Genomic DNA, 14793 nt, shown 5'->3' on the forward strand with positions numbered 1-14793 from the left:
TGGGCATCATCAAAAGCAGACTGATAGAAGCTAGTCAAGGGTCAAACATCGTCGTGTGGATGATGTATTTGATTAACGGGTTGAGGAATGGCACGGTCTTCAATTGGGCGTCATTCCTTTCGGAGTGCATCTATGAATGCCTAGGGCTACAACACAAGGTTTTTAATGTCGCATCATGCCATCGCCATGTTCCTGGATGTCGTTCGTACAAGAGTTCCACCTGAGAAGAGGGGCGACTTGCAGCCATTAGCCAAGCTAGAGCCATATAGACCCCCCATCTTTTACTGCACGCATCTGGACATCATGACAGTCGACAAGGAACCACAGCAAAAGAGGCGATGACAAGATGTGGGGCAATCCCCCAAAGAAGGCAGCGGGGATAGTGAGGAAGATGTCGTGGAGGCATCCTCGTCCAACGATGAGAGTGGAGATGATGACAGTTTTCGCTTGGCTCCAGCCCTCGGCCGACTGCTAGCTGAGGTTGGAATGGAGGGTGGTGATACTCCAGTGGCCGAGGAGGTGACAGAAGGGGCAGGAGACAGTAGCATGGTCATGGAAGTGACGGTGGTCGAGAACCCTCTAGACAGACCACATGTGGTTGAGCAGACGAGGGATGTACCAACCCAAGCAATTTATGTCGTGGTCATGGAGGCATCACCGCCACCGCCACTTAGGGTGACCCCTGGACAGGAGGAGACCGTCCCACACTTGAGTCCCACCCGAGCTGATGACCACCAGGAGCAGACAATCGACTCCTGGCTGCTGGAGACCCTCGGGGTAAGGGTGGAGAAATTGCCGCCGTCACTTGGTGGGGATGGAGGACTTGATACCAGCAATTTGCAAATTGGCGGTGTGGAATCTGATGAAGGGAAGGATCTCTAGACTCATAGGCCTATAGGAGAGCTTACATTGCACAGGGAAGTTCAGGAAGGGAGGGGGCAATCTTCCTCGCTTCATACAGAAGAACTGATACTTCAACTGCAGAGACGTGACCCTGCAGACCCATTTGGCACTTTGCAGCATTGTGCGTTCCAATTGGAGGGCATGGCGAAGCTCCTGAGTGACGTCGGACATATCATGAAGGGTGTGGAAGTTGGCTAGGACCCGAGGATAGCTCAAGTGGCCGAGCGCCTGTTGTCCTTTGTCAGGGAGGACTATGAGGGGGAATTCTTTCGATGCTTCACGGCCATCAGATAGAGACCCTAGAGATGACAGATACTTGGATGAGGAACATGATTGTCACAGAAGAGACTGGGATTTATGGTTCCTTGCATGGAATAGAGACAGCCTTTCGGGACCTAGTCTTGAAGTATCAGTGGATGGCAGTGGTGAGGATGGAAGCCATGAAGGCCCAGCAGGATCAGGCAGTGCAGGAAGCAGAGGGTGTTAGGAAAACATTGGCCCACCATATTCAGCAGAGCCAGTTACAGTTGGCTCAGGAGCACTCTCGGATTACCACGTTGGAGGAGACAGTCGCCAGGAACGTGTAGGAGTTGGAAGTGAGTGGTAAGGTGAAGGATGAGCTGATAGCTAAGGTAGCAGGCTTGGAGACTAGACTAGATGAGAAGGAGCAACAGTTGTAGGAGTAGGGCTAGGAGACTCAGAGAGACCGCAACAAAATTGTTGAGGCTGCCCATATGGTCAAGCTGGCACGAAAGCAAGAACTGGCAGCTACACAGCGACTCCAGCGAGCGGGCACATCTCAGTCATTTGTACTTCCAGGGACGCCCTCTCATCCCTCTTCACATTAGTTTTAGTTGCTATAGAAGCTTCCATTTGTTTGTCATCTAGAAGACGACTTTTTTTTTTTTGGGGGGGGGGGGGGGGTGATGTTAGGCCGTAATTAGGAATAAAACTTGTAAGTTATTGTTATGTTTTGGAGTCGGCCGTGTGGGTTCCCGTGTTAGTTACGACGGTTGGTACCTCGGCCAACCACCAGATAGTATATATTGCCATGTACGGGAACCTTGACAATAATGCTGGTGTACTATATATTTTGGTAATGCAATAAAAGAACATCTTTCTGCCATCTGATTGTTACTTCCATGCTCTGTAGATAGTTGAACTGTTGTTATATGTTTTGTGCTTATTCCTTGTTCAGTCTAGAACTTAAATAATTCATAGTAGGGAACAAACACACATAACAAGAGAAGTGAAAGAGATATGTTAATTTTCCATTTGATCTTTTTTCTTCAAAGTTTAAAAAATAAAATGTATGATTTTTTGTGTTTTTTTATTTTCAGTTTCAAAAAAAAAAAACAATGAGCAGCAGTAGTGAGAGTAGTGGGCATGATGAGAGGAACGAAAAAAATGAAAACCAACTTGGGGGTTCATTGTAGTTAGCATACAATGTCTATTGTTATGTTTGATAATATTGGTTATCCAACAATGTATTAATTGTTCATTTTAAGTTATTTGTCACTCTCGAGTAGTTATAAGTGTCAGTTGGTTGACAGTTATGTTCCTCTTGGCAACTATCAGGCCCTTTAAATACATTGTGTATCATCAAGGAAGGTGGTAAGTCGTGGGAACAACTATAATTCTTGGCTGACCATCTCTGGTTTTCTTCTTTGTAATAATCCCACCTGTGAATAAAGATATATTTTACTCCTGTATCTAGTAGGCATTGTCATCTCTATTGTTACTTGCGGTATTTAATTTATAAGATAGAGTAGTAAACATTCATCAAGGTGTGCAAGTGGTATGGGTGAAGGGGGACAGCCTCAAGAAAATCCATTTTAATGCCCTTGAAGCCCTTAAAAACATGCAAAAGGCAACTTAAATTCTTAAAAACCTCTTCAATTGGTGACAGCCATAGAGAAATATTTTAGGGGTAGTAGATTGTGGTTGTGTCACATTTGTAGATAGTATTTTAATGGGAGGTACACGAGTGTATTTTCATCTATTGGGTTTTGCAAGCCAAGGGATGAAGGTTTGTAAAGAGATAAAAGACAATGAGAGGGTGGAGTGATACAGATAGCACATGGAGGCGGAATCAAAGTCTATGGGGCTCCAATGCAAACATAATCAGCTATGCATGTGCCCTCTATGTTTGGTAGTCCTAGTGGTAGTGGTAGTGGTAGTGGTAGTGGTAGTGGTAGTGGTGATATTCATGTTTCCACAAGAGGGAAGAGGAAGACTACTTCTAATGAGCAGCCAAATATAGTTGCAAGTTTGTTCAATGTGCATGCACAAGATGTGGCAGAGTCCTCTTAAGCCAAACTTTCTATTTGCATGCCATGACATTTCATGTAGCACGTTCTCCTAACTTCAAACAAATATTCAAAGATGTTGTTGGTGTTGGTCCCTCATTCACCCCCCTAGAGAAAATATGCTACACACTATACTCCCTGACAAAAAATATTCCAAGGTGAGTGTGGTAATGGAGGATATGAGATAGTGTTGGATTAGGACAAGCTGCTCTATTGTCATGGATGGGTGGACCAACAATAGACAGTGGCCACTTATTAACATCATAGTCACATGTTCAGCTGGCTCATATCTTCTTAGAGCTATTGATTGTTCTAGTAAGCACAAGGACATAGAATTCCAATTTCATATTTTGAGAGATGACAGAGAGGAGGTTGGGGCCTCCAATTTTGTCCAAGTGGTCATTGATAAGGCACATGTGTCCAAATTAGCTGGTTTGATGGTGTAGGGTGCTCACAAGCACATCTTTTGAACCCCTTATTGTATTCATGCATTAAACAACGCATTGAAAGACATAGGGAAGATAGACTGGGTGCAACAAGTGGTTGTACAGATATCCCAATGTTAATTTGCAACCTTCACACCTCGCTCTCTTCAAGACATTTTCAAAGAAGTAAATCCTCAAGCCTATAGAGACAAGGTATGCCGGTTATTTTATTTTGTTAAAGAGGATGTTTGAGGTGCACAAGGCTCTACAATTGATGATGATGAATTCAAAGTGGAGTAGATGGTCTAATGCAAACACTACAAAAGGGGAAAAGCATCAAATAAAATTCTTAGGGATGATTGGTGGTCCAACGTGAGGTAAAAAAATTGTTATTAGGATTTTTTAATAACTTGTTGATTTTCATTTTATTAAGTAAATTTATAATTTATAATTTGATTGCTGATTTTATTAAAAAAATCATATTCAAATTTTCTAACTTGTCTTGTTTCAAATTTTGTTTCCAGATGTATTTGCTCCTTCATTTCACCAATTGTGGATGTCATTAGATATACTGATACAATTTATCCAGGTCAGAAAGATATTTATGAGACATTTGACAACATGCTTGGAAAAATGAAGCAAGCAATTTCTAACGGGGATCCTAATTTGGGATTATATGAGCAACAAATTAAGCCCATTGTGATGTGGCAATGGAACACTATGAACACCCCTCTTTATAAAGTAATCTTTGCTCTCAATCCCAAATGGTATGCACCAAAACCTAGTAGGTTGCCTCCTTGTGATGACAAAGAGGTGAAAGAAGGATTTATGAAGGGCCTCAGAAAGATGTATTCAATTGACAAGTCGAGTTTTCTTTGCACACAATAGCTTGCCTTTACTAATCTTCGCAGTCCAACATTTGGCAAACCAGACACAAAGATAGATAGAGCTACATTAGCTCAAAAGGATTCCATTGGATGGTGGAAGGGTATGGGAAAGATGTACCAGAGTTGAAAAAACTTGCTATTCATATCCTTTCATAGGTTGTTAGTTCCTCTATTGCAGAGAGGAGTTGGTCCACATACAGCTTTATTCACTCTAGATGTGCAGAGAAATAAGTGGCCATTCATAGTGCTTTGCGACTCCACGATCATCAGACTTTAGAATATAAAAAAACCAACTTTATGGTGGTATGTTGATCCAATGGACGCCACCCAAATTGATGAGGAGATACAAGAGGGATTTGGTTGGAGTTCCATTCGATGAACCAGCCCCTCATACTCATAGTGGCAGTGACTCAGAGTCAAACTCTAAATTTGATGCAATGTTGGCAGATGACAATTAGAGGCAGCCATCATACTCTCCATCACTATATTTTACAGTTTTTGATATTTGTGACTTTGTCATTTTGACATTTGTAGTGCAAACTTGTAGCCTTTGGGCATTTTGGTGTACGCAGCATTACTACTTTTCAATTGTATAGCTTATGCACATTGACATGAATTATGGAAGCAATCAAATATTAATTTGTTCAACTCTCATGTGTAATCTGTTGTTGTGTTTGAAGGATTCTATAATGTATATGTCAATATTATTAATGCTTTGCAGCTTTATCAATGTTATCATACGAATATTCAAAATTTCCATACATTTTTTAAAATATATATATATATATATTCGTCCCCTGCCATCCCCAAAAACAATCTCAAAAAATCTTGTCCCCAAAACATGTCCCCTCCTCCCAATGTCTCAGAAACTTGGTGGAACATAGCTTAAAGTTGTAATGGATCATCACATTCTACTAAGCGAAAGGGTTTGCCACCTTTGTTTTAATTGAAAGTGAAACTTGCAGCCTTTGGGCATTTTGTTGTAACTTGTATACTATTTTTTAAAATCACATGCATATTGACAATGAATTATGAAAGCAATTAAGTTTTGATATTTGCTCATTTGTTCGACTCCCATGTGAACTCTCAATTTAATACAAATGTTATGTATTAAGGATCTATAATGTATTTAATGAATGCTTTATCAATTGACAAACAGTCACACCAAAAAATTTACAGTTGTGCATACAACTTTTCTAGAACAGATATTGATGGCATACCTGTGGAGGATTGATGATTGCACAAAACCGATCTATAGGGAACATTCCCAAGTTAGAAATGCTGCAGTGAATAATACAGAAATTAGAAGCATGACCACTTGTCCACCAATCAGTATTTTTTGTATATTGCAATTCTTGTAATAGAAATTATCTCAGAATTCACTAATTAAAGCTACACTTGCCTGAAAGTTCCACCTTGAAATTCACTAGGCGCAAGTTTTCCAGTCCGTGCTTTATCTGCTAGTTCTTTCACCTGCACAATGGAGCCAACTTTGTATTGAACAAGCAATAATTGTTGTATATTTAAACATGATTTGGATGATCTGACAGCATGGATTGTATAAGTCACCAACTCAAAGATTTTCAGACTACTCTCACTGTATGACAAAACTAGTTAGCTCAATGTAAAGTGAGGTTGCATACATGAACAAAAGAAAATATTAAAAAAAGCAGAAAAATAATTAGAGACCACTTCTAAATTACTGACTAAATTAGAGGATTGCAGCAGAATGCATTATGTTCCCATATGGTTGTTCTAAATAATAAAGGAAAGGTGTACAACTGGAAACAAATTCTTTTTCCAAAATCTAGATGTCCTCCCAAATACTTTGTGTGAGTACAATTGCAACTTCAGCGTGACTATACATACAGAGGCCTTTTATTCCAAAACAATTAAAGATAATATGAAACATGGGTTCAGATAGCCCTTCAGTTTTTCAGTTTTCTGACTTTAATTGTGAAGGCCCTTGAATGTATTCCCATGCAAGAAAGAAAACCAAGATCAGACCATAAATAGAAGAATAGATCCTCCTTCTAGATAAGTAAACTATTTATGATTAATAGGGTGAGAATGGAGATGAGGGAGTAAATGAGCTTGTACAAGTTGGAGAGAGCAGGATGATGCACCAGTGGTAACCTCACCAACCAAATTGATGACTCCACCAAAAATAGGGAGATTGATATAGATTCACAATAAAATGGACACTTCACCCACCCCAAGTGCTATTCCTACACACCACCCATATTTTGCAGTTTCTAGAGGACACATGCAGTGCATGCATATGATCAACATGTACATAATGTGAATACACAGGAATAATATGATCAAATTGATGACACCGCCACAAATAGGGAGATTGATATAGATTCACAATAAGATGGAGACTTCACCCACTCCAAGTGCTATTCGTACACACCACCCATATTTTGCAGTTTCAAGGGGGCACTTGCAGTGCATGCATATGATCAACATCTACATAATGTGAATACAAAAGAGTTGATGTGGGAGTATCCACTGTAACTTCACATAACATGGGAACGCATGGTGTTGAGGAGGCAGCACAAGGTGTTGCTCTTTTAAGCTCTTCTATTACACAAATTTTTACTTTAATTGCCAGTAGATTCAATCTTGACAGTCTGACAGCACTGTTATATCTGAGTTGAGGCAGGCTGAGTCATACATTCAAAAGTATTAGTTGCTACCAAATGATGAAAAATACATGATTGGTTAATCAGAATCCAAACTTGCAAATGCAATTCCCTCTGCTAGGACCCCAGTTGTGTTCATTTTATATATTACATTGCAGGAACTTGTACTAGTTTAGCCGATCCCTTTAGAATCAGTAGAATAAGTACACATTCACTAATAAATGAAACTAAATTTATTCGGCTGAGCCATCCTATACTGCCAAAACCTACTTTTTTATTTTGCTCCATTATTTTAAGATAATCCACATGTTGGAGTTTCTAATCTGATCTAGGACCTAATTTTTAGTTTATGTATTTTATGTGAAGTACGATATTTAGGGAAGCCTCCTATAGTGTTAGGTTATCCTCCTTTGATATTTAATTTGGCCATAACCACATAGATTGTTCTTGGTTTGAGGATCTCAAAGAACTTTCTCAGAAAATAGGGAGAATAAGTTCTTCTCTTCCCACAAAGGTTCTGTTACTTCACATCTTGCTCTTTGTGCTTCCTCTCCTTTCTTGGAAAATGAGATATACCTGAATCAAATATGGACCAGTCACCAAGAGGTCAGGCTCAGTGTTAGAAGACCCCAGCAGCAAATAAGAGGTCTTAGATTCAACTCATAGCTAATCCATTAAAGGTTTTACATGGTATCAGACTACGAGTCAGAAAAATCAAGCTACGCTAAGATCCCCAAGCACCTATAATGTGGCTCAAGTTGGGCAGTTGCAAAACAAGTCACACCCAAAAGGTAAAGCAGAGATGGACCAGTCACCAAGGGAACCAACAGCTGAATGGCATAGCACCCCAGCGGCAAATGTTAGGTCCTTGGTTTGATTCCTAGGTGGTCCTTAAATTTTTTCACATCCTTCTTGGTTATCTATAGAATTTTTTTTACATCCTTCTTGGTCATCTATAGAATAGTTGGTCTGTGAAGGAGGTTTTTGTTAACTATTTCAATATTCAACAAGGTGAAACAGTCACTATTAGAAATGATTTAGGTCTTACAATTTCTAGAAGTGCTGAAGCCTTTGCTGGAAATTTTTGAACTATAAAGAGATTAATTGTATTGATGTCCATAAATGACCAAAAGTAGATCAATGGGACTAGAGGTTACAGTAGTTAACAAAAGAAAGTTCTAGGAAGAGAGAACCCTAGAATCAAAATAACAAAATTGCCTATGATAAACAAAAGCAGTGTGCCACAAACAAATAGATATACAAATAGCAATAAAAGGAAAACAAAAGCCCCAAAAGCACGCGCTGCTGAAGACTTGAAGGAAATTCCATCAAATATCCCTGTTTGCATCTGAAATGGAGTCATCATATGAGCCGTTGTCAATCACTATGAGAAATAATTCTCATTAGATAGCATCTAATGTTAAAAGGCCACACTAGGATAGCCTAGGAAAAATAAAAGCACTAAAAACTCACCTAACATGAAAAGCTAATGTTGCTCCTATAGTAGAAAAGAAGCTCATAATGAATCTACCCTTGTGTTTTTGGGATGGCGGATAACTAGTATATCCATGTTGGCAAATGCGGTTGAATCATTTTAATGCAAAGAAGCAAAACTATGATACCAAGGGAGAGTAGGCTAGGGAATGGGATAATATGAATAGTAATGGTGTATTGAGAGAAGCACCACCTAACTAATTTATCAACTTTGATATGTGAAATATTGGTATACATTGTCCATTTTCTGTTCCTTGTTGCATAGGTGGGTTGCAAAAAAGAGGTGATCAACATTGGGGTTTTAGAGGCCCTAGACTCCCCATTGTAAGGATCTACAATAAAGGGTGATGGCCTCAAAAAAAAGAGCTAGGCATTATTGGTCCATATATCTGAATAAAGTAGATAGACTATTGCCTAAGTACCTATAGAGGTAGAGAAATCTTTCTCAAATTTCATAGCAAATGAGGCATCTAAAAATGAAGTGTTCCTTAATCTCTACCTTTTGAAGATAGCAAAGACAATAGATCCAATCCTAATAGAGGATGGGGTGATCAATTTCCACCCATAACTAGTGAGAGTGTTCTCTCAACTAAACAAGGGAAAACCTAAAGCCACAATACCAATGATATTGGAGATAGTGAGAGGACAAAAACCATCCACCATCTATATGAAATTTTGAGCATAGAAAGCCAACTTGGGGTTGAGTGGTTCACAAGGGAAGACCAAAGGGGTCCCAATATACTATCAATAGATATCCTCTCCAATGCTTCTAATGATGTCCTTCATGGGAACAAAGCAAGGGTGGCATCAAAGGAGTACACTAAAGGGGGTAGCCTATTAATAGAGATGCCAATAGAAAGAAGCAACTTGCTCTCAAAATACCAAGAGTGCTAACGTAAAGTAGAGACCAAAGAAGCAACGAGGACAAGTGAAACCATCCTCTCAAAGGAGCAAAGTGCTAAAACTGTATAACTCTCATGACCAGCCTTTCGTTCTCTGGGGCTTGATCGAGGGGGTGGCCCCCTTTCAAGGTGAGCCGGGAATTGTAAGGATGGCTCCTCCTTACATGCTCTCAATAATATTGAGGATGACCCACCTTAATATTGCTATTTGCAAGTATTCCTAGGAAATTCACCATATAATTTGCTATTACGAATATGCTATGATGTATTGATCCTAATATTAATGATGTCATGATTTATTGATCCGAGTATTATTGATCTTCGACAAGATAGTCTAAAGCATAGTTGAACTACTCGCGACTCGGCTTGACTCGCCAAGCCCTTGGGAAAAAACTTGGGGAAAACTCGGGAAAAACTCGAAAAAACTCGGTGAAAAACTCGGCAACATAAAAACACGCTTAATTTTAATAAAAAATGCATTTTTTTGCAAAATTTAATGAGAAGATGCATCCAATGAGTCAATAAATGATAACACAAAAGAAACAAGCTGATTCTAGATATATTTAAATACAAAATGTCTACAAAATCGCATCCTCATGAGGAATGTTGATGGCTGGAAGCAAAATAGTAAATAGTTTTTGTAAAACCAAAAGTAAATACATCATTACAAATTACAATTACAACTTCCTCTTTCCAGCTCTAGGTAAAACTAGAGGGTCTAGTCCTAGAAGTCTGTAGTGGGCGTAATTGTGCCTCCTCGCTCGGTATGGCTGGCTCATCCTCCATCCTGGATGAAGCTATGTCTCCACCTGCTTGTGGCATTGGCAATGACTCCTCATCCTCATCCTCTTCCTCCTCAATGTCATCCAGCGTGAAACCAAATCCACCCCCCTCCTCCTCCATAGCTTGCCTCTCCAAATCAGTGTTGTCATCCTCAAAAAACAATGGAGGTTGCTCCTGTGATGTCCAATCATTGTAAGGATCTATATCATCCAAGTCAAGTGGACCACCTGCTACTTCCTCTACCTTCCTTACGCGCAATCGAAGATTATATTGCACAAAGACAAGGTCATTGAGGTTAAATTTTCCCTACTTCCATCACTATATATTCTGATGAAGAGAATGAAACTGACCTGAAAAAAAAAAAATTGATAATTTTTTGACATGTTTGGGCCTCTTTTTTTAGTCTAGCCGAGTTTTTTGAAGAAACTTGCCGAGTTTTTTGAAGAAACTCACCGAGTTTTTTTCTGCGAGTTAAAGTCAAAAAAACTCGCAGAGCTCAAAAACTAGGCGAGTTTTTTAAATTCGCCGAGCACTCTACGAGTGTGTCATCTATGGTCTAAAGGAGAAAATTAAGATCAGCTCTATCTTTTGAATAATTCTTAGAATTATAAGTTGACTATTATAATGAAATGTCTTTAGTTTTAATAAAATTATATTTATAAATATATTGCAACTCTCATCTTAAGTTGGAATTGTTTTTAGGGCAAAAATTAGGAATATCCCAAGAAGGGGCATTACACGCAACCTTTGGATCATTCATAAAGACATGTGAACCTATGAAGAAACTATCATTAGGTAGGTCCAAATACTACATCACTTTCATTGATGTTTTTTCAATTTTCCATGGATCTTCTACATCAAGCACATGGGTGAATTCTTCCTCAAGTTTAAGTAAATCAAAGCATGCATTGAGTAAAACCAATATGACCAATGGATCAAGTCTCTTTGTTCAACTTAAGAGGTGACTATGTTAGCAAATAATTTTGAAGGTATCTAATAGATCATGGCATACTGCCTGTGGATATTGTTTAGTTCCCCAACAACTAGAACCTCTATTTTATCGAGTTGAGTAACCTTCTTGTTTGTAGGTGTAGGTGTGAGACCTAGCCTTCGACATACTGCAAGAGGCATGACGTTGCTAGAGGCATCGAAGTCCATCAACCAATTATACAACATTTTGCAAAAAATTCATACAGATAAAAGGAATGGAGGTGGATCATCTTTTCCTTGATAGAGAATAACATGCTTGTCATTTTGGGGAGCTGGTTTCTATTCTAGGATCGTTGAGAGTGGCGACCCACTTACAATAGCTTCCAAGTTTTCCTTTTGCATAACACCTTTCTTTGTAGTGAGTACCTCATTCTTGTTGGGCTTCTCATCTTTCACCCCGTTATCCCTAATGACGATATGTGTATTTGTGATGGGTGACTTTTGGCTTTCCACCGCGTTCAAATTCTTGATTAATTCTTTACTTTTTGTCATAATAGCCCTTTCAGGGGTGCTTATCTTTTGAGGCGCATCCACTTTCTTTGGTGAGTTGGAGGAACTTTGGACCATATAGATTGTATTTGGTGATTGCCAATCTTCACTTGTTTGACCTTCAGGGGTAAAAGGCGAATATTGGGCCACGTTGGTATTCTGATCTAGATTTGGCTAGGAGGCATTCATCTTGTTCCTAGGAAAGTTAGATGCACTTGGAGTGTGTTGACGTGTATTTCATACACAATCATACACAGAATAAAATACCGACAGGCATCTTATCCTCTCTTGAGAAAATAGTCTCTAACTGCTGAAGATCTGCAAAAAGGATCAGTTAGATAGACTCCAAGGTTCTTTTAGTGGGGTCTCCACGTGTGGACAAGCTTTTTTAGTGGTATGATGTGATTTGCTGTTTCCTTCAAGGCGTCTTACGGATTCAATGGCTCGAAGATTTTACTAATCTAAAAGGAACTTTCAAAAAATGGAAAAAGGACAGGGTTTAAGTAAATCTAATCTAGTCTAATCCTATGAACGACTTAGCATGAATGAGATTTGGCAAGACTCAACCAATTTCAATTTTGCCATAAGATAACAACTCAACTGAAATTAGTGCGATCTTCTAAGGTGATAATGGTATTCAATGCATCAAAGGCCAAGGACACTACCACGAAGGTACATATCCTAGATACGAAAATGCTTGAAGGTTAAGGATTCAAAGTGTTTTCCAGTCGACCACGCAAGGCGTTCTTACAATCAGCAAGAAGCTAGTGGTTTGGATTGCGAATCCTACCAAATATCAAATCTCACACTTAGTCTTTCAAATTAACAAAGTACTTCGATTGAGCGTGATTCAAGTACATCCAACAACCATGAAGATAACTCAAGAAACTTGCAACAAAACACCATAACTTCAATATTTTATTGATTTCCAAGTCATCATATACAACAATTGCTTGAACTTCTCTCTTCAAGACTCAATCTTGCTACAAAATAAAATTGCTTACAACTCTAATCTCTCTATTTCACTCTTATCTGACTATTCGACTATTAACTATTTTTCTATTATCAAATGAAATGAAAAATGGGGGTATAAATAGCATCCCCAGTTACAATGAAAGGTCCAGATTGAAAGCAAATCAATGGACAAGATCATGACACCTAAACCCTAATTAGGGTTTGTTACAAATGACCTCCTTTTTACTGAACAACATTAAATACATAGCCAAATATTAAATTTGGCACAAAAATCTAGGAGGTATCAACCAATGAGAAATAAGATGTCATGCCATCTGTAACAACCTTTCATCTAGAATCTTATTCCCTTTCCAATTCTCTTTCTTAGCATATGCAATGAATTTAGTCACGATTCCTTCGATTTCTGTGCTTGGAATCTCGGGAAGATTCTTGATACTCTCTTCTAAGTGGATAACCTGATCAAATGCATCTAGAAGAGCTGCGTCCCAAGTAGGTTCAAGTTCCTTTGTTCTATCAATCAGGAGCATGGTGGCATACATCTGATCATACTGCTCATCTGTAACATCTGCGTCCTTGCGAAAGATGATCGTGATTCTATCCTCAAACTCTTGTAAATCCACATCTGTCTCGACCTCGATCCTTCTGCCAAGAATGGTACGAAGTACCTCAAATACTCTGTCCTGGATCGGATTGATCACCTCCTCAACTTGACCACATCTAACACTGATGTCCTCAAAGAGAACACTCTTTATATGGAGTAAGGTTGACCACTGAAACAAACTGTGAGAATCACCTTCTAAGATCCTCTCTTGTGCTAAAATTCTTCTGGATGTGTGTCTTATAACTTTCAAGACAGGGATGACAACGTCCTTGGTATGGGCAAATGCAGCTACTGTTGCCATCAATCTGTGGATTATCTCAAGAACTTGGATAGCCTGATGGGTGATCTTCGACATCCTTGTAATAAACTCAATGGCCACCGTGTGAGATCTATCCATCCAACCACATGTACGCTGGACCAGGTTCCTGAATCTTTCTGCTTCATTGATTGATTGAAGGGGCAATGCCTGCAATGGTGATCTAACTGGATCCTGACGTCCCAAAGGTTCATTGATGTGACTGAAATATGTCCTCCATGCACCGACCTCCCTCTCAAGCTTTCTATTCTTTTCTACTTCTTCTCTAAGCTTGTCCTTCAATGCCTCAAATGTGTCGGTGGCATCATCTAAAGTCTGCTCTGCTGTGGATGGTCCTAACTCAATAGTCTGTATATGATAGTCCTCTGCTAGGATCTCACCCTCATATTTGTCTGCTGCCGGTGTAGCTATCTGCAGTTTTCTAGATCCAGTCTCATCTCGAATCATCTTGGACATCTTTGTAGCCTTCTTCTTCTCTGTTGTCATATGTGAGCGTCCAACAAGGCTCTCTAAATCAATTGCACTGTCCTCGTCCTCAATTACGATCACCTTAGTCAATCTTTCCTTCAACCAATCTGGGATATTTGATCTTGTCTCTTGAACTTGAATTTCTTTGTGTACTATTTCTTCTTGTCTGGGAGGAGATGTTACTTCGTTATCATTATCTAAATCATAGTCTTGGAGAGATCCATCGGATGAAACATGCTGTGCCTGTCCTTCCTCCTGTCTATCATTCTGTACCATCGATTCCATGGACTCTTCCACTCGAACTGTTCTATCTTCTGGTCTGGAAGAAGTACCTGGTGTTTGATCTTTGCCGGCACTTTGCTTTCTCTTGGAAGGCTCTTTCTTTTCTGATCTTTCCTTTCTCTTCGAACCTCTCGAATGGAGATTGCCCTCACTGGCACATCGAAGGTTACCTTCACCTGAATTCCTAGGATTAGGATTGCCTTCACTAACACTGGCTCCACCTTCGGCTGGCTTTTCTTCCAAAGTAAAAGACATAGCTATGCCTTGTTCTCTCAACTTCTGATGCTGAACGTCTACCCATCTGCGAGTACAAGACAAGAC

At 39.5% G+C, this 14793-nt stretch overlaps 1 protein-coding gene across 1 annotated transcript in view; it reads right to left on the bottom strand.

Annotated features, from left to right (window-relative positions):
• LOC131035274 (dihydrolipoyllysine-residue acetyltransferase component 1 of pyruvate dehydrogenase complex, mitochondrial) overlaps positions 1–14793 on the bottom strand; it is a 199419-nt gene that overhangs the window by 26672 nt on the left and 157954 nt on the right. The window contains exons 15-16 of the mRNA XM_057966946.1: positions 5927–5997; positions 5745–5805 (exon numbers count right to left, since the gene is read on the bottom strand). Coding sequence (XP_057822929.1) covers positions 5745–5805; positions 5927–5997 — 132 coding nt within the window. The remainder of the gene's footprint in view (positions 1–5744; positions 5806–5926; positions 5998–14793) is intronic.

The sequence above is a fragment of the Cryptomeria japonica genome, chromosome 9 (assembly GCF_030272615.1).
Source record: "Cryptomeria japonica chromosome 9, Sugi_1.0, whole genome shotgun sequence".
NCBI classification, from domain to species: domain Eukaryota; kingdom Viridiplantae; phylum Streptophyta; class Pinopsida; order Cupressales; family Cupressaceae; genus Cryptomeria; species Cryptomeria japonica.